The sequence below is a fragment of the Armigeres subalbatus genome, chromosome 2 (assembly GCF_024139115.2).
Source record: "Armigeres subalbatus isolate Guangzhou_Male chromosome 2, GZ_Asu_2, whole genome shotgun sequence".
Taxonomy (NCBI): Eukaryota; Metazoa; Arthropoda; class Insecta; order Diptera; family Culicidae; genus Armigeres; species Armigeres subalbatus.
In genome coordinates this window covers 115,444,663-115,470,280 of record NC_085140.1, presented here as the reverse complement: position 1 = coordinate 115,470,280, position 25,618 = coordinate 115,444,663, and the positions used below count along the sequence as shown (strand labels likewise).

Here is a 25,618-nt window from a genome sequence, read left to right as displayed (position 1 = left end):
ACAGCTGTGCCGTTCTCAAGAAACAGGCAAGTTCTTTTTGTGTCTTTATTAAGAAGACTTTCAGCCCGAGGCTGGCTAGTCTCCGGAAGAACACGCAAGTTCTATTAGAAGCTCAACGCATCCCGCAAAGGCAAAAGGTACAGGCAGTGAAAGTCAAGGCAGCGGAGGAGGTGACTACGTCAGTTCAGCGGACGATGGAAGCCAACCAGCCCCCACCTTGAGGGAAGTTAAGGATGCCATTCAACAGCTAAAGACCAATAAAGCAGCTGGTAAGGATGGTATCGGAGCTGAGCTCATTAAGATGGCCCCGGAAAAGCTAGCAACTTGCCTGCACAAACTGATAGTCAGAATCTGGGAAACTGAACAGCTACCGGAGGAGTAGAAGGAAGGGGTTATATGCCCCATCTACAAGAAACGGGACAAGCTGGAGTATGAGAACTTTCGAGCAATCACCATCCTTAATGCCGCCTACAAAGTGATATCCTAGATCATCTTCCGTCGTCTGCCACCATTAGTGAATGAGTTCGTGGGAAGTTATCAAGCCGGCTTCTTTTACGGCCGCTCGTTAACGGACCAGATCTTTACTGTACGGCAAATCCTTCAAAATGCCGTGAATAGCAGGTCCCAACGCACCATCTGTTCGTTGATTTCAAGGTGGCATACGACAGTATAAACCACGTAGAGCTATGGAAAATTATGGACGAGAACGGCTTACCTGGAAAGCTTACCAGACTGATCAAAGCAACGGTGGAGCAACGGCGAGGAAGATGAGATCTTCCTATCAATGTCTTTTTTCACCGGTACATAATTTCGAAACATTATAAGTTGCAGATTAAAGGTTTATTTAAGGGAAAAGACGGCATTTACCCTACTTTGAATTTCACAAAGGAAGATTTCTACGATTTATGTCCGTGGGAATATAGACTAATGGTGAAAAATGAACAAATCTTCGACATTAATATTTTTGTTTGCTTTCTTGTACATTATGATGGACGGAACCAATGAAGAAATTGTTGCCAAGTTTCATAAGTTTGTTGTGAAGGCATCCAATAAGGGGTGTGTATGAGAGAACAGTCCAATGTACCTACCTGGTTGGCTACAGCGTCGATACACCGTTGCCTGGCGTATTGTAGAGCTCCATAATCGTCGGTTTTGGGCGATGTTACTCCAGTTTTCCCGAACGTTCAGGGTCCCCAGGTCCGATTCCACCGCGTACAGCCAGCGTGTTTGTCGCCGGCCCCTATCTGGTTATCTGTTGAATATTGTTTTCGCTTTTATTTCTTCCGACATACGCACTAAGTGCGTATGAAGTCTGCCTATTTTATACGTTTCACAATATTTTCTTCTTTGTATACTTGATTCAGCTCATGATTCATGCGTCTGCGCCACACACTGTTTATTAGTTTTCCTCCGAGTATTGTACGCAGCACTTTTCGCTCGAAAACCCCGAAAGCTCTCCAGTCCGCCTCTTTGAATGTCCATGCTCCATGTCCATAAAGGGCCACTGGTAGAATTTAAAGCATACAAAATCTAAAATATAAAAATAATAGCCAAGCCAAGATACTGCCAAATAAAGGACCGCGCTGAATGGAGAAGACTTTAATGCATTCCACAGGCCACTCCGACCTTAGTCTTGTAATAATAATAATAATAACGTGCTGGGCTTCTGGCTCGTGAGCTGCAGAAGGTCGGCGTGAGTATGACAGCAATCCAGGAAATACGGTGGAGAACGTGAATTCCGGGCGGTGGATCCCATATAGAAAACTTCATTCAAGTACCACATCTACCATAGCGGCGGTGACAGTGCAGAACGAGGAGTTGGCTTCATGGTGATCGGGAAGCAGATAATTATCCAGTGGAAGCCGATAAACGACCGCATTTGCGTGTTGAGAATGAAGGGCAAATTCTTCAACTACAGTCCCTTCCCGATTTTGGCAACACGACCGGATTTTAATGTTGCCAAAATGGGGATGTTGCCAAAAACGGGAAAAAAATTTCATACAAAATTTCATTTTTTTTTGTTTGCATGATTGAAGCTGAATACTTAGAAGGTGTACTACAAAGTATGTGGAGTGTGTTTAAATGATGCACATGCATCATAATTGACATTTATGCGATATTATTCAAAACTCGGAGATTGTAATTCAAACAAAATTGAAACAAACTCAAGAATGGTAATCAAACGATAATGTATCTAATTAGCCAATTTCATAATACAAATTCAATAATAAATAATATTTTAAATTAACAATAGCGTCGGCCACGTCCTTACAGAAATTGGTGGTGATATGAAAACGTTTCAATTGAAGTCCATTGAAGTGCTGATTTCAATCTGACATCTTATATAAATTTAAGTCCACCAAAAATGCTTCTTTTGATCAAAATTCACTATATAAATCAAATAGCATTCCGACGGATACAAGATGACTAAATGTGCTATAAATTTCGAATTATATAATGGATTTTGATTTTCTTGTGGTCGGTGTGATTAAGAGTAAAACACAGTAAAGTTCTGTGCACATTTTCGCTGACATTATGGAAAAAAATGAACGCCAGGCATAAGACGTTCCATTGTTTTAGAAAATGGTAGCGGGAATCTGCATTCTACATATTGGTCAAGCGTATTCAATGTAATGTGAAAAAGGTTAACTACACTCGGACTCCTAGCACTCAACCCAGGAATATTCCAGACGGCAATGATTGGTTCATGAGCACAATGTGCCCCTCGCACTACGAGTGTGGCCAAGTGGAAGCTGGAAGACCATTTGCGGCATGCCACCTCTTATACTAGACAGCAGTCAACCTGCGGACAAACTGGTTCTCGCGGCAGGTCATCGAACGCCAGTTCTCCATGCACTACTTTCATTATTATAACTTTGAAAAGATGGAAGAATGCTACATCAGACTGAAGAGGGAAGTAAAGCAGATCGGACAAGTCATTAACACTTTGAAGACGAAGTAGGCCCAAGAAAAGACAACGGCCATCATGACGACAAAATCAAGGTGGTTGAAGAATTCGTGTACTTGGGCTCACTTGACCTTCGATAACGATACCAGCAGACAAATTTGGAGACGTGGCAGGAAAACGTACGTACTTAGGACTCCAAAAAACACTCTTCTTCCAAAGGTGATAAGATAGTCGAGAGAAAGTATCAATGCCTCCCATTCAGTGTGCTAGAGTTCCAGACTCATAGAGGTCTACATTTTTAGAATGCCTGAATGGCTTCTACTATCAGCGCACTGTACCGACGCTCATTGTTGTGTTACCAAGTGATTTGCTTCACTCAATAAGCTTCCATTGGTGAGCGTTGAAGATCATTAAACGGTAAATCATCGAACGTGCAATTTCAAAGATCTTAGCAAGCTCATAACTTGCCCCGCGCAGAGCATCAAGTTGGCTTAGAATAACCCGATTTTTTCTCATGATTTTTTTCAAAGCTTGCTCGAGAGCTTTACGGTTACATGTTGCCAAACTCTTTCCATTACTGTTGAACTGTTGGCAAACATGCTTTAATCAAAAGGCTCGTTGTACAATTGACACATCAGGTAACTGGAAAAGCCAACAGTATTCTGATAATAATCGCTAGACAAATTTGCGTCAATTTTAAACAATAAGAAGCTTTTAAATAAAATTGTTGCTTATTATCTATACGGGAATGTAGCAGAAAGACGGATAAAATTATAAAATGACAGTTTCTCGACTGATACAAAAAAGAGGCACACCTCAGTGCGCGTTTTTTCTTGTTTCGGAAAGCAGAACGATCGCGCGATCTGCCAAAATATTGTGTTCTGCATTGCGCGGCCGATAATAAGAGTAGCCATTGAACAAGTGAGTGCAGTGCGTGCTTTAGTCGTCGGGAAAGAAATAAAATATCTATCTGGTGTTCGGTGGCTCATGTAGCCATCGAACAAGTGAGTACAGTGTGCTGCGCTTCCGTGCAGTCGTCCGGGCGTGCATGTTTTAACTTTTAACTCGTATTAATGTTATTTCCCATCTAATAGATCGCATCGCTTACCAAAGTGAATCCAGATAAATTATCCTTTGTAACTAAAACGATATCCCATCCCAAGACAATCGTGAAGATGCAGAGGTATACTCGGTCTCTAGTAGCAACGAGAGTCGGCCTAACAATCCTTTCATTCCTATATGACCGTAAGGACGTGGCCGGCGCCGTTATTGACTTTAAATATTTGAGCTCCCGAAACGTGTACATTGAGAATGGGTAGCAAATCCCAAGCCCCATTCATTGTGTTTCCTGTACAATTTCGCAGGCTCAGTCAATCACGAGGTAGCAACTACGAATTGAGCAGTCATAATGCTCATGCTCATGCTCATGATACCAAAAAAGAGGCACATAATGAGCAAAACGACTAGTAGCTGTATAGCGTATTTAGAAAATCGAATTTGCTAATCACTAGTAATTAAACCTACTGGGGGTTGCTTGCTCCTGGATCACTCATGCAGTATCGGTTGCCTTGTGATTTAAACAGCGGTATTCGCTTAATAGGTGTTGTACTATGTACCAAGTGTGAGTCAGCTTGTCGACGACAAAATCAGTGAGGATGCCAAAAAATACGACATTCTACGGTGGGCTGGTTATATTATGGTAGTGTGAATAGGGACATGGAAAACGTGAATAAAAAGAGCAGAAAAGTTTTAATAGAAATTGTTTGCAATGAGCGGTAATACGAGTGGTGGTTCATTATTTCAATGAAAGTGCCCACTATTCGTACAGAGCCCATAATACGCATACATTCACTTTTGGTTTTGTTTATCCTATCACATGAACCGGTGCCAGCGAAAGTGGTACATGTTACATTGAGTAAATTTTACAGGAGACGCATTTTTCCGGAAACTTCGAAAATAAAATTTAAATTAGCAATTTTCTGCATCTCAACTGTACCAACGTGTTATGACTGATGTGCCTAAAGGTAGTAATGAGAAATATGCGAAGTTTCTTGACAAATTTCAAGTTTGTTAGAACAAAATGCACATGTACCACTATTATTGGGAGCAAAATGCAACAGAAACCTAAAATCGTTGCCAGTAAAAGTGGTACATGTACATTTTTTTTAAAATTATTTCAAACGGTTTACTGTAAATTCAAAATAAGGTTGAAATCTATTGCGGAAACATTTATGTTGTACAATTTTCTTTTCAATAAGCTGTTTTTAGGGGGTAAAACTGCACATGTACCACTTTTCCTGGCAACGAAATTGCCATTGTGATATACCATAAATTAAAAAGTGCATATCTCCAGATTTAGTTGTCAAAAATCACTTTTTCGTCATTCCCTTACTAAACCTTTGCTCCCAGAAGCAGTTAATGTAAAAAACACAAAATCGACAAAAATGGTTTATGTACCACTTTCGCTGGCACCGGTTCACATATTAATTAACAGTTTTTGCTCTAAAAAGTAATAAAAAAATATTTTCAAGGTTGTTGCCAAAATCGGGAAGAAAATGTTGCCAAACACGGGTGTTGCCAAAATCGGGGGTAGACAAAAACGGGTGTTGCCAAAATCGGGATGGGACTGTTTAGCATGATCAGCATCTATGCGCCAACGAACGATAAGCCTGATGACTTGAAGGGTGAGTTCTATGAGAGCCTCGATAAGCCCTACGGAGAGTGTCCAACACACGATGTAAAGATTGTCATCGGGGATGCAAATGCACATAGAGTTTCCATTTCCCGGCCATTTTCGTTGTCCCGGGATTCGGGATGAAATTGTTCGTATATCCCGGGAAATCCCGGGATTTTTCGATGTTTCCTTAGAAAACTATTTTTTTGATAAAAAAAAAACGATTTTATTCAATGTTCAGGAGTAAAGTTCATATTTTAGAAAGGCCAGATAATACAGAGTTCAAATTAGAACTCATTCAATTCTAATTTGAAACGATTTTTTCGAAAAAGAGAAAGAATTGCCGAGAATTGGACAAATTGAGTGCAGGCTGTTGACCAGAGTTGATTTTGATCGAAGCGAGACACTCTAGAATTTATGCCTGACTCTCTACGGAATCAAGAAAAGTGAGGTGTTCTGTTGGTTGTTTAGTGATATTTCACAATGCCGCATAGGTGTTCTGATAAGAACTACCCAGACAGATGTACGTCAATATATGTACGCTTCTACCGCCGACGCATGATGACTTTTTCTTTGTCAATCCTTCTTATCGGATAAGCAAGGATAAGCAGCTGGAGTCGGAATCCCTCGGCAACATATTGGGATCCAAACTAAAACAAATTGTGGCAGTGACCTGCATTCTAGGCATAAGTTGAGTACCTGCACCGAGTAAAAATACTCTCAATGAATTGGTCAACTAACTTCGTCCCATATTCAGTATGATTCGGTTAGGCTGAGGAATTTCGTCCTTACTGTTGATGATGATGATGATACTACCATCTATTGTAGCAAGGCACCTGCCGATAGCACTGGCCATATCTGACAAACGATTTGATCATGATTATGCTATTGTTTGTATTTCATCAGACTCCTGTATGAAGGGCCAAAAATGGGTGGGGTGGTTCCATAAGCAAAGACGCTTATGCGAATCCACGGAATGAATAGAGAATCTCCTTCCAGAAGAAAGTTCGTACTTGCAATATTATAATCTAGCCTTCGTTTCCCAGATTGACCTAATAGATGGGGAGAACAGCCCGCCCTTTATTCACGAAATGTTAACAATTGGAAGTTGGCGATTCCACTCTTCCTATCCAAATCGCTTCAATTGGGTACCCTGATGGTATTTTTTTTTGGTGTGTAATCATATAGTTTCAATATAATTTGGTAAATATATGTATATAATGGAATTCTCTCACCAAATTTCAATTTGAATGTCCTGGATGAGGGATGTCTTCAGAGTTACTGAAAGTTCCTCAGGAAATGTCCTGGTTTAAATCGGGGAATATTCATCCTTCTGGTACACAGATTGAAAAATAGACTTGATTTCTGAAAAGATGAAACAAAAAGACGGATGGCAATATCATACATAACAACATGAGCGTTTGATTAAAATGAATATATATATATATATATATATATATATATATTTTTTTTTTTTCTTGTAATGTCCAGAAATTAGAAGAGTTGGCTAAGAGATTGATGAAAAACCTGAGCAGAATAGTTGAAAAACAACTGAGATATAGTCATTTGAAAAATTAGGTAACAACGATTTTATGAACGAATGAAGCCTATAGTGTTAATCATTCACTGAGGAAACTGGACGTATAATTTCCAATCAAACGCCTTATGAAAATTTGCCATAAGGAATCGGTAGGAATTTCAATATGTTGCCTTATGAATGATGATTTATACTTAAAAAAAAGTAAAGTGCGGCAACCTGGGTTCGAACCATGGACGTCGGGGTCGGGGCCGGTATGTAGACCACACGCCCATCGACGCTTGAATACTTGGGAAGGTAACTGTGGGTGGAATAATCAGTCGAAGATTTATAAGGCGCCAGTTATGAATTTCGATAGTCCAGTTCGCTGAGTGTACAAATTGATCTGAAAGATGTCACTTGTTTTTATGGTCAGAAGGATTGGGGTATGCGTTCGTTGAATTATTTTGTTTCTCTAAGTTATTAGCACTACATAGGAGAGGAGAAGACCGCCAGCTGTCATCCAGAGAAAAAGTAGAATCATTGAAATTTCACACCGGAAATGGAAATGAAGGAAATGAAGTATATTTTTGTTATAAAATAAAAATTAAAGATGTTTTTTAAAAAATCTTGATTTAAAGGGTTAGAATTTTAAAAGCACACAAAATAGACATGATATCTCGATTTTTTTTTTGTCTTTCAGCCCGAGGCTGGCTCGTCTCCGAAATCGATTTTTATATATTTTTTCGAATAAGCAGTTAATGCTTAATATTGTTAAATTTATAACCCCACAAACTAAAAATTGTTTGACCAAAATTTTGTTATAACGTTGTAGAGGCATTTTAAAACTCATTTTCTATATCATGCCATGTCATATTTCCATGATTCTACTTTTTCCCAAAACTTTTCCGGGTGGCAGCACTGATGAATGAACCTGCCCTCATTGTTTGTTTTCGCGTACAAATATAGTTGTACAGAAAGTCAGTCATTTTACTCCAAAAACGATCCTTTTATAGAAGCCGATCTTGAGCCAAGATCTTGAAAGGCACAAATTCAAAAAGTATTCAAAGTTTGAGAAATAAAATTTTGAATGCTGAAAAAATAGCAGTATAAGACATAGCAATATAAGACGAATGTTTTTATTTCAAACCCATATGTACTTTAATTTCATCAATTTCAATAATTTTGAAACACATTTCTTCCTCGTATAGATACGTATTTTGTTCCCTGCAATTCCCAAAAACAATACGAACTCAATTCACATTTTAAGCAGAATTTGTCATAATTGAGTAACCAATTAAGCTGAATTCAAAATGGTGTCGATACAAGATAAGAATTTTGTATGAAAATAGGTCTCTGCAGATGTCTTCAGAGCAGTATAATTTTAAGTAAATTAGATGTGAAGTCAAGCTAAAATAGATACTAAAATAGAAATAAAACAAATGTAAAATAAAGGATACTTAACGAACTCCACTTTGTAGTTGCAGCACACGGCAAATAAAAATTTGCGGATTAAATTGGACTTTGCGAAAAGATGAGGTCTTCACTCCAACAAAATCTGCTATCATGCACCGATTTCTGCATATTTGGGGTACGCGGACATGGTAGCAGCAAACGCATCCCCAGGGGCCAGCTTGGTTTGCTGCCACGTGAAGCCTTGTTTGTATTCCAGGTCGGTGATGAGAATGCTAGCTTCTTCACTGCTGCTGAAGGACTGCTGAAGGAATGGCTGCCTGATTGTATTGCAATTGTCACCACTCGCTGCTACCGTCAATTGTCCTTGTTTGATTGGCGAAGTTTGCGCTGGATATGGGAGTCGAGCTGATGCCGGAACTTGTGTTTCAGTGGCTTCGTGAGGGGAGTTGGCGACATCACCACATATCTTTGATAGTCTTAAAATCTTTATTTTATCGGACACATATTAAAACTTAAAAAGCTTCAAATGCAAAAATAAAAACTGGCGAAATGACAGACGCAAAAAAAAAACGAACAGCCTTGTCTGGTCAAGGCCTACTCCATTGGTGTGAGGAATTTCGTCCTTACTGTTGGTCATAAAATAATCGTTTAATTGGGTGTTTTGCATCTTCAAAATAGAAGTTTTGTTAATCATACTAAATCAAACAGTTGAGACATTAAAAATATTCTCAGATTATTTACTATGGAAAACTAATACTCTGTAAGAAATTTAATGATTGGTAAATTCGGTGATCTTCTCGAATTCCAATTAAATCCACGATTTATACGCGATTCTATCGGGCTTATTCTATGAGTCGAGTGACGTGAGGTGAGTCGATTTTAGCAATTCTCACGTGAGGTGACCATGTTATTCAAATGGGGCTATACGACTCTTCTCACGTCATTCGAGCAATCTCACGTCACTCCACTCGTAGAATAAGCCGATATATATTCGAAGGTGAAGCAAAGCCTGAAATAGGTTTTCAAAAACCAACTTGAGAATATTTGTACTTTTAGTTGTAGTTGGCGTTAAATTAACGACGATAATTTATCGTTTAACAACTCTGGAACAGATCGTGGTCCAGGAAGATTTCGGATCTTAAACATAGTGTCGATGGATTATCTACAGAAACGTAAACGCAGTCCGGGATCCATGGATCGGGCGCATAAGTCTTGTGGCATCGCGGGATCATGCATTGTTTGCAAAAGTCATGGGTAGCGCCGTACATAGATTAGCAAGGCGAAAATTAGCTGGTATACACAACCGTGCTGTTGACGGGAGATGCGTCAAATAGATCTAGCTGATCTTATACTGTAGATACTTGTCGTTTAATTAAAAGAGAGCTGTAGCTGCTGGAAAAAGTATCAGTCAGTGGTCATCATTGAGCGGTATAGGGGAATCTAATATTTTTTGTGAAGGTATTCTATTAACTATCTCCGATATTTTCATGTCTGTTCCTCTCTTACTAATTTAATAAAAAGATGATATCGATTGTGCATCAGTGGGTTTCGCCCAAAACAAATAATTTTGTGAGAAGAAAAATTACACTGTTTATGAACCGGAAATGAAATAAAAATTTTATCCCGGTATCCTGGATTTTCGGATTTCAAAATAATATCCCGGGAATCGGGAAATCCCGAATTTACCTAAATCCCGGGATTTTTTGTCCCGGGATGTCCCGGGATGGAAACTCTAAATGCACAGATCGGAAGAGAAAGTTTCTTTCGCCCTGTCAATGGAACGAAAAACCTTCATTCCGCTACCAACGATAATGGTCTGCGACTTGTAACCTTTGCTGCCGCAAGAGGGATGGCAATAAGCAGTACCTACTTTGCACGTAAGAATATCCGCAAACACACCTGGCAACATCCGAGTGGAGACATTTGCTCACATATAGACCACGTGCTGATCGACGGACGACATTTCTCGGATGTTAGAGATGTAGGTCCTTCAGAGGTCCGAATATTGACTCGGATCACTACCTTGTAGTTGCAAAAATTCGGGCGCGACTTTCCAGCGTCACGAATTCACGAAACAACAGAACGATGCGTTTCAATATCCAACGCTTGTCAGTTAACGGAGTTGCTGAACAGTACCACCAGAAGCTGAACAAGCGGATAGGAGATGCCACCGGATCTGGCGACTTCAACAGATTGTGGGAAAATATCCACGAAACTGTGACTACAACAGCGCAGGAAGTGTTAGGCACTGCACAGCGACGCCAACGAAATGGATGGTTTGATGAGGAGTGCCAGCGAGTGACGAACGAAAAAATGTTGCTAGGAGTCGTATGTTAGTGGTTCGTACCCGTTTTAACAGAGAGCGGTACAGTGTTACAAGGGCAAAGAGAAACGAATTCACCGCAGAAAAAAGGCAAAGTGTGCTAGCTGAAGCGCAGGAAAACATGGACAACAATATGCGGAGGTTTTACGCAACTGTCAATGGCGCGCGGCATAAAACTGCGCCAGTCCCGCCATGTGCAATGACCGAGAGGGGAATTTGCTGACAGACAGACTATGGTGGCAGCCTGGTGGAAGGAGCTAGATTTGTTGAGCGGTGAAAATGAAGGTGTATTCAGGAGCAGGATGGACATAGTCGGCGACAGTCAAGCTGTGGAACCACCAACGCTGAACGAGGTTAAGAAGGCTCTTAACGAGCTGAAAAACAGTAAAGCTGCTGGGAAGGACGAGGACGAGTTTCTCAAACACAGAAGTGAGCAGCTGCATCAATCAATCCACCACATTATCCAGAAAACATGGGAGGATGAAGAACTAGCTGCCGGCTGGTTGGATAGCCTCATATGCCCAATCTACAGTCGAATCTCCACATCTCGATATTGAAGGGACCATCGAGATAGGGAGAGATCGAGAAATGAAAGGAAAATTGAAATGGGTACTAGATCCAAAAAAGCTCGTTGCTATGAAAAACGACAACAAACCAAATGTCATTTCTTGTTGTTGATATGTTTGTTATTGTCCAAAGATGGTCTAGTAGCCTGAAAATTTGAACATATCGACATAAGGAGAGTGTAATTAAATATGATCAGAACACATCGAGATAGTGAGGTTATCGAGATGTAGAAAGCCTAAATGTATGTAGATTGAAGGGACTGAGGAAACCATCGACATAGGGAGAGATATCGAGATATAGAACAACGAGATGTAGAGAGTCGACTGTATAAAAAAGGGCTCAGACTAGAGTGTGCCAATTTCAGAGGGATCAACTTCTGAACTAGGCGTACAAAATCCTATCGGGTATCCTGTTTAACAGACTGAGACCGCTTGAGGAGTCCTTCGTTGGCTCCTTCGACTCCTCAAACACGGAAGTGAGCAGCTTTTTGAAGTACTGCACCATATTATGTCGAAAATATGAGAAGACGAGGAATTGGCTAGCTGGTTAGACGGCCTCATTTGCCCACTCTTCACCATGGTCTTACTTTGTAGCCGCACGGCTAAGGAAGGCCATGAGTCAAATCCTTGATAAATCCCGAGAGAAAAACTTGCAGGCACATAATCTGTTTATTGATTTCAAGGCAAAAATAATTATGTTTGGGAATCTACTCAAGATGTAGCATACTTCTTCATCCAAAGATTATTTTTAAAAGTTTTTCTTATTGATTGCTTGTTGTAAGTAGATGATATATCGATTAAATTACGTGTTAAACGTGTAAGGCGATTTTTCTCTATAGATATATTAAATACAATTCAAATTTACGTTCTGTACGCTGTGTGCGCTAATCATCCCTTCCCCCGACGACGGTACTTCCCACAGATCGCAAAATCGTCGCCGGTAAATACACGTGTCATGCGTGCAGCCAGCCCAATTTGTATAGCCAACAGCTCCACACAGGTGTTCATCCGGCACGTGCCCGTTTGTTTGCTTAGTTGGCGTAAGTCCTCTCGAGTTCGGTGTCATACCCAAACAAACGATCAGTTGTAGAATTGCAGGCCGGTGCCGCGCGGTTTCAAATAATGAACGTGAACTGGTTCCGCCAAATTGGCTATATCTACGCAGTGCTGTGCCTTTTCGGTTCGATGCTGGGCGCTGTTTATTTCTTCCGGAAAATATTCGAGCCCGACAGCTATTGCGATAAGCATTATTGCGAAAAAGGTAAGGAAATTGATACTTGCTTGGAATAATATACGTATGGTGCATTTTTTCTGAACAGGATTTAACCATGCGATGGTATCTGTGACCGGCGTGGTTGTGTGCCTTGTATCGGCTTCTATAACTATGCTTGTAAAATTGGGCTTAGATCAGGTATGATTACTCACATATTGTAAAACATCGACTAATCTAAGCAATTTCGCTAAACAGTGTGAGATCGGTTACATCCAAATCGGTCGAACGTTTATGCTGGTGCGAAGCTTGTTCCTTACGATTCGTTGGACATATGAAAGTGTTGCCCTGACGATTGCAGAAATTGGTCAAGCCGTGCCTGTGGTGGATGATCAATTTCGCAGCCTAATTCTTCTGTTAGTTGTTGGGGTAAAAAAACAAAATTCATAAGTTGACTTTGTAGAGAATTCATTTTTGCTAAACATTTGTATCTAATAAACAGCGTCCACTGGCATGGAGTTATGGATTCTAGATGGAGTGCAGGAATATTTGCGGCTATGGTTGCCAGAATACTCATCCAGGAGCGGACCATCCAGGCTAGTGCATCAAATAGGTCTAATAAATAATCGTGTTGGAAGCCCAAGGGGGTTCTATTTGTAAGCTCCGCATCGATTGATGTTGGTGCATATCCCATCAATAAAAGTGTAATATCTTCGTGCTTGTTTTAATATCATCACGACAGATTTCAAGGTCGTTTTAGGAGCAAGCATTCTATTCATTGGCATAACGTTATTGGCACGAGTGTACGTGACGCATTCCAGCATATATTTTCTTTTCCATTGCATCCGAAGCCACTACAACAGTTTTCAATTCTGCATCCCGAAGATTTCCATCGCGTACTGTCTCTAATGCTTTTTGTTTCATGGGATAATTTAGAAATAACTTGAAATTATATATTCAAAAATATGAGAAAAAATATTGGAAAATAGAAGAAGTAATTTTCAAAATGCTTTGAAGTAAAAACTGTGCTAGATATAATTGCACGGTCGTCATTAGTACACTTTTGTTCCACTATCAACTGTATTACGTGTGTCACAGATTCTGTGCTGTAGTTGCGGGGGGTCGGGGTTAGTCGGCGACTAACAAGCTTTATATTTTGCTTGGAGTTAATTTTTATTTTCAAAATTATAATTTAAATTTTCTTAAAATGCTAGGAGCAGTGTAATGCATGTATATTGTAACATTAGCATTACTTTAATTTATGCAAGACGATATGGCGAAGCTATTCTTTCTGTTGCCGTGGATATGATGTGGATCCACAAAGAGGAATATTAAAATTATAGATGATTCCAACATATACAGAATTTGATTGAAAAAATCATATTTGAATCACCAATCTGCGCATCAAAAAGCGTCTATAGTAGCATGCCATTTGAGCTCGAACAAGGCAACCTGTCGAGGCGTCGTTATATGCAAGTATTTATCAAATCTCAGCATGAAGGCGTCTGCAGTGAAAATTTGAGTCCAAAACTTGACCTGTCGAGGCGTTCATATTGAATCAAGTGCTTCATCAAATAACAGCATTGATGCGTCTGAAGTGCAAATTTGAGTCCAAACGTGACCAGCAGTGGAGGTGCCTGCAGTAAAAATTTGAGTTCCATCAAATATAACCTGATCGCGATGCAGAAAAATCTTTAAATCTTCGACGCAAAGCGTCTGGACAAGGCAAGTTGAAGTCGAAGATTGTTGATGTAATTCCTAATAAATAACCGCTGTAACTCCTCTCAACACTACCGTTCATACTTGTAATTAGTCCGGACGAAATGGCCTTCTTTAGCATAGCGTTAGTTTTTGGAAGTGCCCTCTTATTGTACGTTGATATTAATTTGCTCCAAAATATCGTTGAACAATCTATTTCGGCCTTCGCGAAACAACTGGGTAACCAGTACGGCCTGCCAAGCGGTGTTACGGCGATTCCTTAGCAGCTCCAGATCGATAAGCCGATAGCAGATTTTATAACTTGACAGGCGTAATGGATCTCTCCACGGTAGTCTACGCATGAGCAAATCGTAGGAAACGTCGTTGCATGGACTCAATTTGTTCTGCACCGTTTATTGGGATTCCGAAAGGGGCGCAGCAATACTCCAGTATATACCGCACCAGTGAGCAAAACAGATACTTCAGACAGTAAATGTCCGAAAATTCTTTGGACAAAGAAAATAAAGCCCAGGGTTTTGGAAGCCTTGCTTACAACGTACGAAATGTGCATCTTGTACGTTAGTTGGAAATCCAAAATTACGGCCAAGTCTTTTGACATGAGTCAGGCTTCGTTCCTATTCTAGTATTCGGGTGCGTGTAGGCCAAAATGGTGGCTCCAGGGCCTTATGGAGTTCCGAACACCCTTCTCATGGTAGCAATCATTGCACCTTCTGCTCTTCCTCTTCACATCGCACGATGACACAGGTTACTACGGTCTGGGTCCATACAGTCGTAGGACTTGTACCCCGACCTCTAAAGCTAACGAATAGCACTTTGTTCACTGATGGCGGCTGGAGTTTCGCTTACTGGGCATACTGACCAGCTGGATTCTCTTCAACTTCCATTCTCTATAGACTTTTTTGGCTTTTCGTGAGTGATCTAAGGTAGGCTACCTGCGTGCTAAAGGTACCGGCCTCTTAGGCGGCATAGAGGCGTCTTCTCAACATCTGTGCCGCACTGTTTCTTGATGGCAGAGACGACGTCATCCGCGTTCGTAACCCTCGTCCAGTTACTTGAACTGGAGTGGTCACTTTCCGCCCCCTAACGACCTTCACATTGACGTCGTCACCCCAAGATCTCTTGGGCCAACTTCCTATAGTTCGTCCCACCAGCTTGCACTCCGCGTTTCAGAATCAACATCATTTCACCGGTCTTGGTGCGTCTGACGCTTCGGCACGTCCCGTGACCCTAGCACCTGAAAGCCTTTTCTGCCGCTCCGCATCGATTCAAGGCATCTTCGGTGTGCACTTTTTCCTTATCTGTTTTCACCCAACAAGGCCTCTGTCTTTTATCTCTTTGCTTTCATTGCAGGTTGAGATACGCTCGACTTCCGCTTTGCCCTACTGACCAGCTGCCATGGATTTTCGGTCCCACGTGCCCATGGCTGGTACCCTCTTCTGGCCCGGCGACTTGCGTCTGGTAGGCCCCTTTCGCGTTTTTGGGCCTTCTTGGGTCGACGCCCTACGTATCCCAATCTGTTTACCACAATAGATCAACTTAATGGTCGCAGTGGTTAAGAATCCCAATAAAAGAAATCCCATTCTGTTCCGGTCCAGACATTGCTTACCCTTTATGGTATCGCATCGTCGTTTGGCTTGCTCTGAGCGTGCTTCTGCCGGATTGTTGCCCTTTAGCTGTTTCAATGGGCTCGGCCAATGAGGGCCTGAAATCGAATCGCCTTTTTGGGCTATAGTCGCTTCCTTCCTAGGGAAGTAGAAAGCATAAGTTTGGTCACCCTTTTTTGTCGGCCTTTCTCTCTTCCCACCACCCTTCAGATAAATGCGTCCTGTTCTTTGTCTTGCGACTCGGGCGAAGCATCCGAAGGTGTCTTGTTTCAGTTCTTTATTGATGTTCTGCATTGCACTCTCGCAAACTCGATGATATATTATCGAGATGCTCGGCATTCTCCACCCACATCCAGGTAGTCACTTGCCGAGCGTGCTTTTATAGGGCTTATACTCATCACTGCTGGGGAAACTCTATTATTGGGGCTATCTATATTGGGGCTATTAATTAATTATTAATTTTTGAATCACTCATTATCGTTAGGTAGAATTAATTTCCTTTGAATCACTAATTATTGTTAGGGCCCCCATGTGGCTGTCGTCGAATCTTACTGGAGTAGCTCGCCCTCCAAAGATCCTGACATAATAATCTTTGCATGCCTATCGGTATGCAAGGTGTCTTATGCATTGGTTTTACACCCACATGTTCAGGAGCCAGATCAGCAAGTCAGGGAAACGGCATCTACTCCTGCACTCCAGCAGCAAAAAAGCTTTGATGCCAGGATTAGACAGCGGTGTTGCAAGGCTCTCGCCACGGACGGGCGGAAGACAAGCTAGTCATTAGCCCACTTGCTGATGTTCAAGTCAGGGGTCACCCGGCTCTACTAAAGAGAGTAGAATGCCGACTGCCAGCCTTTGCTTTCACAATATTGCAAAAATCCAATTACTATTACTGCGATATCTTGTCGTTAGCACACGCGGCCAGAATGCCATAATCAGGACTTCACTGTACCTGGGTCTTTATTTATGATTTGTAGTTGAAGATTTATGGGCCCTCCTTAGTCGTGCGGTAAGCAAGACGCGCGGCTACAAAGCAAGACCATGCTGAGGGTGGCTGGGTTCGATTCCCGATGCCGGTCTAGGCAATTTTCGGATTGAAAATTGTTTGGACTTCCCTGGGCATAAAAGCATCATCGTGTTAGCCTCATTATATACATCATGATATAGTTAATAACTGTGGAAGTGCTTAATGAACACTAAGCTGCGAGGCGGCTCTGTCCCAGTGTGGGGTTGTAATGCCAATAAGAAGAAGAAGAAGGTTGAAGATTTCATTTTGGTCATGGCGCTTTATGACGTTCTCACTTTCTGCGGAGTCCGAAAACCATTTTCAATTTTTCCTGTATTTGAGTTATTTTTTAGTGTGCGCCACCTCTATTGCCTATGTGTGGTAACGCCCCCAATTTTTGCCGACTAACTAGCTTTTAGTTCACAACTACAGCACTGCACAGATTGTTAAATATATTTTGCCTTTTTCACCGTACGTCATAGAAAAGTTCTTCAAACGAGTTACCCAGTAAGTCGGTGCAACACCATAGCTTACCAACAGAAGTGATTAGTTTTATTACACAATGATTGATAATTGCAAACAACCACTTTCAACAATATTGCGCAATATTATGGACAAAGACTTTTGCTCCTTCAGAACAACGCGAGACTCCATCAACGCATTCCAATATTCGAACAGAAATCCCTAATCCAACGTAATTCCAATCCGTGGGATGAAAAACCGCAATGTTAATCACCTCCCCCAAGATTACGGTATTCCCCGCAGTGTGTGCAATTAAATTCAAATCTCTCCCCCGGCAAAGCTGAATGCTTGTAGTGCGCGCGCGGTGTTCATACACGGGTGGCATTTATCCAGCAGCTCTCGCGCAGTTCATCCACCGCGGTGCATCGCCGACCGGCAGCTTGCAGTCGCTGCATTCGATCGCTCGGTTCAGTGTCATCCCAACCAACTAGCAGACGAGCCGCGACCGGCAGAAGGTCAGTAGTAATAAATGATGAACGTGAGCTCATTTCGCCGCATCGGCTACATCTACGCCGTGTTTTGCTTCATCTGTTCGGTGATGGGGGCAATCTATTTCTTCAAGAAAATACTCGAACCCAAAACTTTGTGCGTTCAATACTTCTGTGAAAGTGGTAGGTTTTATTTGAGAAACCAAATAGAATGTTTATATTGATCGTGTTTTATCGTAATAGGATTCGAGCACCTGTTGATATCGTTGAGCAGCATGATCATGTGCCTCCTATCGGCCACGTTTGCCATATTTGTGAAATTGGGGATCGAAGAGGTACGTACAAACAGTGTTTAATAAGCCACGCCACAGGCCCGGCACAGTTGTTTCTTCGAGTAAGTATTCTTGTATTCTACCGAACAGGGTGAACCCGGTTACATTAATATTAGTCGATCGTTCATGCTGGTGCGCAGTTTGCTTCTAACGATTCGCTGGACCTACGAGAGTGTCGCACTGGCGATCGCGGAAATAACCCAAGAGGTATCTCCAGCGGTAGAAGAATTTCGCACCATCGCCACCATTCTTTTGCTTATGACAACAGGTGAGGCAGATTAGACAATACCTTGAAAAAAAAAAAAAATAATCTAATTATGCTCTTATTTGATTACAAAATGATGACACACAGCATTCTCCGGTGTGGAGCTGTGGATTTTAGATGGAGTTCAAAAATATTCGCTGCAAAGGCTGCATTAGGACACGAATCACCGAACCGGTTGACAACCAGCAATGTTGCCATGTTAAGCCTATAATAGCACACCAATTAAGACTGATTTACATTCCTCGGAACAACCCACGAAGGTGATTTCCATTAATAGACAATACAAGTGAATTAACTTAGAAGGCACTTTCGGAATGTGATTTCAATGGTTGTGATCCCTAAGTGAAACATTTTTGTTCATTTTCCCATTCACTCATAACTTGGCTGAGCTTTAAATGATTACATCTCATATCAATAGATAAACCATATTTAACAAAAATGCTAGTATGGATTTGTAGTATATAAATTAGACTGTTGATTGTGCTAAATTTGTGAGATTTAAACTTGATTTAATGTTAGTGCGTTGTTATTGTATGCAAATTGTGTTATTGAAAAAAATATGCAATTGCAATAAAAAATTATTCTTCCGATGTTATGTTTAAATCTCTTCATTATTTATTTAGAACTGAAAATACGTACCCTGAACCAGTGTCCCTGATAGATACCGTGCAAATTACTCTTTATCATCCTGCAAAATCCACTAGAAATGTAATTAATCGGCATCTCTTGAAATCAAACTTCGGACAAACGCGCGTAATAATTCATACTCCGGTCACGTTGCACTCGAACTTCGGACAGCGATTTTAATTGAAACTAAAGGCGCAAATATTGATTTTTCTTGCTCAACTATTCTGTTTCTCGTTCAAGTAAACAGTTGCTTCAAAACAATATGGCTAGCTGTGCTCTAAATATTATAAAATTGCATTTAAACATGCAGTCTTTTGGACGAACTGGTTGACACATTTCCTGTGGAATATTTCAAGAAAGCTCCCATATAACTTCGAGTGTCCGAAGTTAGTGTGCGTCCGAAATTTGAATTTGCACGGTATATATATTTTTCTTAAACAATCAATCCATTACAACATCGTAGGTAGAAGCCAAACGGATATATCACCCATTAGAGCTAACAAAACCCTCAACATGGTTTAATCTATGCATCTTCGGTATTCGCAACATTGGCCAAAATAGGAGTCATGACTGAAATCGGTAGAATAACCACACTCTAAATCCAAATTTTAAATAATCAATTTTAGGATACGTCCGCTTGATCGCTGCTGCCTTCCATGACGACGCTGATATTGATAACCGCGAAAACGAATAATGGCCTACTACGGTTGACCCTCTAACGCCCAAGGCCGCCTTTAGACGGGGTACCGTTTTGATTCAAATCCCGAACAGACTCATATTCCAAATATTTGATACATGGAAATATATCTGAAATATCTTGTTATTATTGCATAAATGACTTTGATCAGTTGGCAGCGAAAATGGAAAAATGGAGATAAGGGTAGATGACTGCATTCTATTCTCCAGCAGATATCGAAGAGACCATGGTTCAAAGGTTTGAACGTGGGACGTGATTTCATTCGAACCATGTGTCGCCTAATGTCTAATCACTACTATGCTGAATTCACACACGTTTCGGATAAAGTTTACGGAAAGCAACTTCAGGTCTGCGGCGACTATCACGATAGTGATTTTAATGCATTTATACACTATACAGCGGGTTCGCTTCTTACGCGGATGTATTTCATCAATTTCTCGGTCCACCTCAATTTCCTCAACCTATTGATAAACAGCTGCTTTTTCTTCCTTTGTTTGTATAGATTTGTTTCATCCAAGGCTTCGTCAAATCTTAAGACAGCTTAAGACTAGAAACAAGCAAAACAAACTGCGTAAAAAGCAGTGTGACGCGGTACTAGAATTCGTAAATTAGAGCACGTTTTATATTGTTTCGTTAGACAAGAAGTTATGCGAAGTCTAAAATTTTGGAATAAAGAATGTACTCAGGGTCAGTACCGCCATCGGGGTGACAATGGGTCAAACGGGGATGTGAATGGGTCACTGTTTCAACTACCTAAAATACTCTGTAGAAAAGATTGAATGCATTTGGCGGCATTAAAACTAAATTATAAGAGGTTTTTTCTATCGATTTTGTTTTCGACCTCCAGGCTTTCCGCGAGATCGATGACCCATTCTCACAATTGATTGGCATGCGCAATTGAAAAGAATTCGTTTATTTTTTACATGACTGCTTTTTATTTCATTTAATTTCCATTATTTTAATGAACAAATTCTTCAGTGGAAATGATATCTACTTGAACAGGATATGAAAAAAAACTTTATAACTAATCCAAGACAGTGCCAGATGGGTAATCGAGTTCACTTTTTCTTACCTACTTTTACCAAATAAGCATACTTCATTTATAAATCATATTGAAAATACAGTTCGGCAAACATGTTTGCGTTTGCTTTAACAAAAAGAATTGTTGACAATGAATCTGATCCCAGTTTCAGGCGTGTTTTGGTTAGTATTTGACCAAGTCCATTGAAGGTTCGTTCTACAGACACCTGCGTACATGGAAGCTGTAAAACGGCCAGAGCAATATCCGCCAATTCCTTGTCAGTTCGTTTCCTGGATTCCCAATATTGAATGACATCAGTATCTAAGGACGCCGATAGCTCCAGAGGAAGTTTTCGAATACGCTTCTCCATGTCTCCAGTATCTGAAGACACGTAATCACGATTCGTTGTGAGCAGTTTTGATACTCTCGAGAAACAACCGGTACTCGTGGACGGAGTTGTGGAGGGTGAAGTATCCTCCGGCATTTTAGAACTTCCTTTTAAGGACATAGTTGGAAGAGTACCACGATGGCAGTCAATATGGCACCGGAACTTCTACGGGTCAACCCCACACACTCCCAAGCACCTCCTCTCCCACCACAACATTCGAATTCATCGAACAGCTTCGGAACAAAAGTTTCATCATTCTAAAATTACTAACCTGTTCACAGCATATTTATTCACTTCCCGTGATAATGAAATGATACGGTTTATCCAAAGAGTCCTATGGCTTCGTCCTGAATCAATATCTCCAAATGAGCAGTTTCATGCCAAATTTATTAGCCGTTCGCGATTTGGTGGGTTTATCACTGCACTTCACTTCTTCTCAGCAAGGGCACTGAAAAAAAATCAAGTTTTTGCTCACTTCTTCAGGCGGCCATGAGCAGCCCATTTGAAATGTTGATGGAATGCAAATTAAACATCACTTTTCTGAAATCAGTCACTTGTTTTAAACCGAAAAACTTAATATAAACTGCCATTTTGCCCGAAAACGATTAAAAACTGATCGCGGAGCGAAATGTCAACAATTTGGCACCGGCAGCAGCAAACAATAATAACTAGGGTGGTTCTAAAAAAATAATTTTGCTCTGCCACGCTTAGTCGAATATGATTTATAATTTGGGTGTCATCCGATGGCTTGGGCTGGTTTGAATAGAAGCTTACCGTGCACAGGTCGTTTCCAGGTTAGTATGACAGTTGATATGGCGAGCTTGAGTTAACATTATTCTGATTCTGGCATCTGCCGTCATTAAGTGATGGCGAGGGGGAGACCTTATATGACTGGAAGAGAAATATTCAAGAGCTCTAACTCCATAAGGACAATCCGAATATATTGAATTGTCGTTCCAATAGTTGAGAGTCGATTTTAATTGAGGTTGCGAATGCTTTTAGTATGATATTTGGAAGCTTCTCAGAATTGGCATCAGTGAAACGTGCAATTCATCAAAATATGTACCTCCAGAATTTGTCAGTGATATCTATCGCATCAGGGGCAGAGATACTTCTAGTCTAGATCTAGTCTACACCTATCGCACTAGGGGCAGATGCTTCAACAAAAAGTGTGACATGGGGTGAGTAAAATGCTATTTTTGTGTTACGAAATCAATGGATCTTTCCTGCGATGCGGTTTTCGTTCAGTGAAGTCTCTGGAATGTTGCTTTCAGCTATGCGGGTTCTCTTTTCGCCAGCGTGTGGAGGGGAGGCATTTTAGCCAGCGTAATAAAGGTTCAGTTTCCCATACTAGTTTTCATATAAACTTGAACCGGCGTGTGCTCAACCAGTTTTTGTTCAAATCGGTTTTTGGAGGACACTCGGAGCATGGGACGGAATCGAGTGAACGTGGTGGTGCTGGGTCGTTTTGAACCACCCTACTAATATTCTTGGTTTTTTTTAAATACGACACCAATACTACTACAGTATATGACAGTTTTTAATGTACCAATACTTTCAAAGCTTTTTTTTGGTACTCAACCCACCTTCACCTTAAAGTACGCAGGGATTTCCAGGTACTCATCAGATGGCGCTGTAACGAACGAAATGTCAAGTCGATGTAAAATTAATGTGAATGTTTTCTTTGGTTCGTTATTTCTATTACTTATATTTATCGCAAATGATTTTCAATTTTAATTTTAATAGTAAATTAGACTTACAACAGCTATTTCCTTCTGTTCGGGTAGCAACACAGGAGGATCAAATTCGTGTAGACGTGGATCGACGTATAACGCTGCGATAAATGCTGGATTGTCGAACCACATTCCCTGCCGTTTTGCAATGCTGTCAGCAGTTGCTTGGCTAAAGGATCGTTGATTTCCGCCAACTCGAGACAGCACTCTTTCCAGTACAAATACATTGTACCGCAAGTCAGGGATTCCTCTTGAATCCTTTTGGTAAGGATGTATAACGGAAGAGTGGATCGTACAAAACGTTCTGCCGTACTCCAAAATTTTTCATTGTACACTTTTTGAAGATCAGCTGGAAGGAGCTCTTGAATAGTACACTTCTGCTCGTGGATACGGTTAACCATTAAATGTGATGATCCCCAACGCGTTTCACCGTCTAACATTGGCATGTTCTTACCGTCATTTCTCTTGAAAGTATTAACATACGGTTGACACCGTAACTTTTTCACCAGATTCCTGACTTTTGCTAGAAAGTTTGAAACAGTTCTCTGTTTAAACACATCATAAACAGATAACTGGATATCATGTGCTGCGCACCGAACTCCTGTTAAATTCGGCTGCTCAATAAGAGGTAGATCGTTTTCTGGGGGTTGATCGTAGTCCTGAGTTGATTCATATGAGAAATCCAGCATTTCACATTCAGCTTCTTTGTCTTTTGTTTCGGTTTCTGATTGCCTGTAGAGCAATGGAAAGATTTTTTCCCCCTTTGATTATTCTATTCACAACTAATGATACTAATAGCAGTAAAACAACTTTTTAATTTTGGTCAACAATATAAGAAATTACAAAATCTATGCACAGATAAAAATATGTTGTGATTTTAAATGTATTTTCATGCACATATTTGGAGCATGCAAATAAACGTAACATTCAATCGATCTCACTATTCTTTTAAATCGAAATAAATTTAAACTGTGCTTGCTTGTAAAGTTCAGTCAAATTTAATTGAATATCTAATGTTAATTCGTTTGATGGGATAAGCTGCAATTTTACACGTCGTTGAATTTTAAAAATTATTTGCTGTGGGACATGTTTTGTTTGAAAACACGATCGGTAGTGTAGCACAAGTTCAGAAGCACACAAAGCAGCATTTTTTATAACAGAGGATGTTATAAAACATGTACCATTAAACTATGGGAAATTCTCATACAAACGGGTGGTCAATTTTTTTTCAATGAGAACTGTTTCTATGCAACATGTGAACAACATATTATGTGAAAGAACATTTTAGAACTCTTTTTTAACAACAAGAGAGACAACATAAGACAACGGGCAGGACACATAACACCCAGTGGACCAGTGGAGAATTTTTCGAACAAGAAAAGTTTTCTCTAGCACATGCGTCTAGACGATTGACGTCGCTAAGGGCTATCGTTAACCCTTAAAAAACTTCTATACACAAATTTTATTAATTTTTTGAATTTTTTGCTGATTTTTGTTTGTTTGTTTCCTTTATAGCAAGCATAAAATAGCAAAAATTCTTGGTGGTAATAATGTTGTCCATTTTCTAATCTATGTATATATATATATATATATAACTTCTGAACCCATTAACCGATTTCAACCAAATTTGGAACACACATTCTTCATTTTAAGGAGACGAAGAATGCTCTTTGGAAAAGGGGGAGGTGTATTGCTAAGTTATCCAACAACTCAGTGTATCTTCTGCACCCCTTGGCCGATTTCAGATATTCTTTATCCTAAGGAGACACCGAAAGGATGGTTAGGGATGCGTTTTTTTAAAGCGGGAGGGGTATTGCTTAGTCATTGATCAACTCAATGTGTCTTCTGAAACCCTAGGCTGATTTCAACCAAATTTGGAACAGATATTATGTATCTTAAGAAGACACTGATAGGATGGTTAGGGATGCGCTTTAAGCTTAGCAGCTTTTATAAAGTAACTGCCATTGTTTGGTTAGAAATATACGTTTGCCCGAAATAAGGCGATTATGGAATTGATCCTTTCTTCAAGATCAGTCAATGTTTCCAAAAGCCTTCTTTTAATCAAATGATAAAGTATCAATAAATAAACACAATTACCCTGTTGACCAATTGGTTGTATCATTTTCTGCAAACCAAACTGGCATTTCCGAGCAAGGCCGGGTACATAAAGCTAGTCATTCATATACTGAAAAGTTGTGAATCAGAATTTACTTGCATTCTGAACTGAAATCACCATCATCTGAACATAATTTAAGAAAATATTAGTAAAAAACATGGTGGTGCTATTTTTATTTCGCTCAATGTATATATAAATGAAATGGTCTGTGTTCGTATTCGCATAACTCGAAAACGGCTGGATGGATTTTCTTCATTCATACATAGTACATACATCCTGCATATCCATGGAAAATCAGGATTTGGAAAAAAAATTATCAATGAATTATTGGCAGTGGCTGATTTTCTACCCGCTGCTTCCACATCCAGGCGCTATCGTATATGCGAAAATAGCCATCATGAGTTAACCGCCAGAAATTTGTATAGCGAAAGACATCTAACGCGGGTTTTCTCAACATTATGAACTTTTCATGAAAAACTATTTGGTACCGGTTATGAAGGATTGTGTCCGCTACTACGCCTACCAAATATGTTTTCGATTAAGGTGC

The 25,618-nt window shown here is 40.4% G+C and overlaps 3 protein-coding genes across 3 annotated transcripts in view; all 3 read left to right on the top strand.

The window, feature by feature from the left end:
* The window catches only part of LOC134210701 (uncharacterized), a 52,603-nt gene that overhangs the window by 6,106 nt on the left and 20,879 nt on the right, over window positions 1–25,618 (top strand). The window lies entirely within an intron of this gene.
* LOC134214989 (uncharacterized) lies at window positions 12,459–13,327 on the top strand. Its single transcript, XM_062694257.1, has 3 exons — window positions 12,459–12,664; window positions 12,723–12,814; window positions 12,872–13,327. Exons 1-3 carry the CDS (start codon window positions 12,526–12,528, stop codon window positions 13,061–13,063), a joined length of 423 nt encoding a protein of 140 aa, XP_062550241.1. The 5' UTR covers window positions 12,459–12,525; the 3' UTR covers window positions 13,064–13,327.
* Window positions 17,354–19,079, top strand: LOC134214988 (uncharacterized). The gene is made up of 4 exons (XM_062694256.1): window positions 17,354–18,075; window positions 18,136–18,227; window positions 18,315–18,492; window positions 18,577–19,079. Exons 1-4 carry the CDS (start codon window positions 17,934–17,936, stop codon window positions 18,642–18,644), a joined length of 480 nt encoding a protein of 159 aa, XP_062550240.1. The 5' UTR covers window positions 17,354–17,933; the 3' UTR covers window positions 18,645–19,079.

Coding starts and splice junctions, on each gene's coding strand:
- LOC134214989 (XM_062694257.1), top strand. CDS start 12,526: ATGAACGTGAACTGGTTCCGCCAAATTGGCTATATCTACGCAGTGCTG. Junction 12,665..12,722: donor TAAGCATTATTGCGAAAAAG/GTAAGGAAATTG, acceptor TTTTCTGAACAG/GATTTAACCATGCGATGGTA. Junction 12,815..12,871: donor TAAAATTGGGCTTAGATCAG/GTATGATTACTC, acceptor TTCGCTAAACAG/TGTGAGATCGGTTACATCCA.
- LOC134214988 (XM_062694256.1), top strand. CDS start 17,934: ATGATGAACGTGAGCTCATTTCGCCGCATCGGCTACATCTACGCCGTG. Junction 18,076..18,135: donor TCAATACTTCTGTGAAAGTG/GTAGGTTTTATT, acceptor TTATCGTAATAG/GATTCGAGCACCTGTTGATA. Junction 18,228..18,314: donor TGAAATTGGGGATCGAAGAG/GTACGTACAAAC, acceptor TCTACCGAACAG/GGTGAACCCGGTTACATTAA.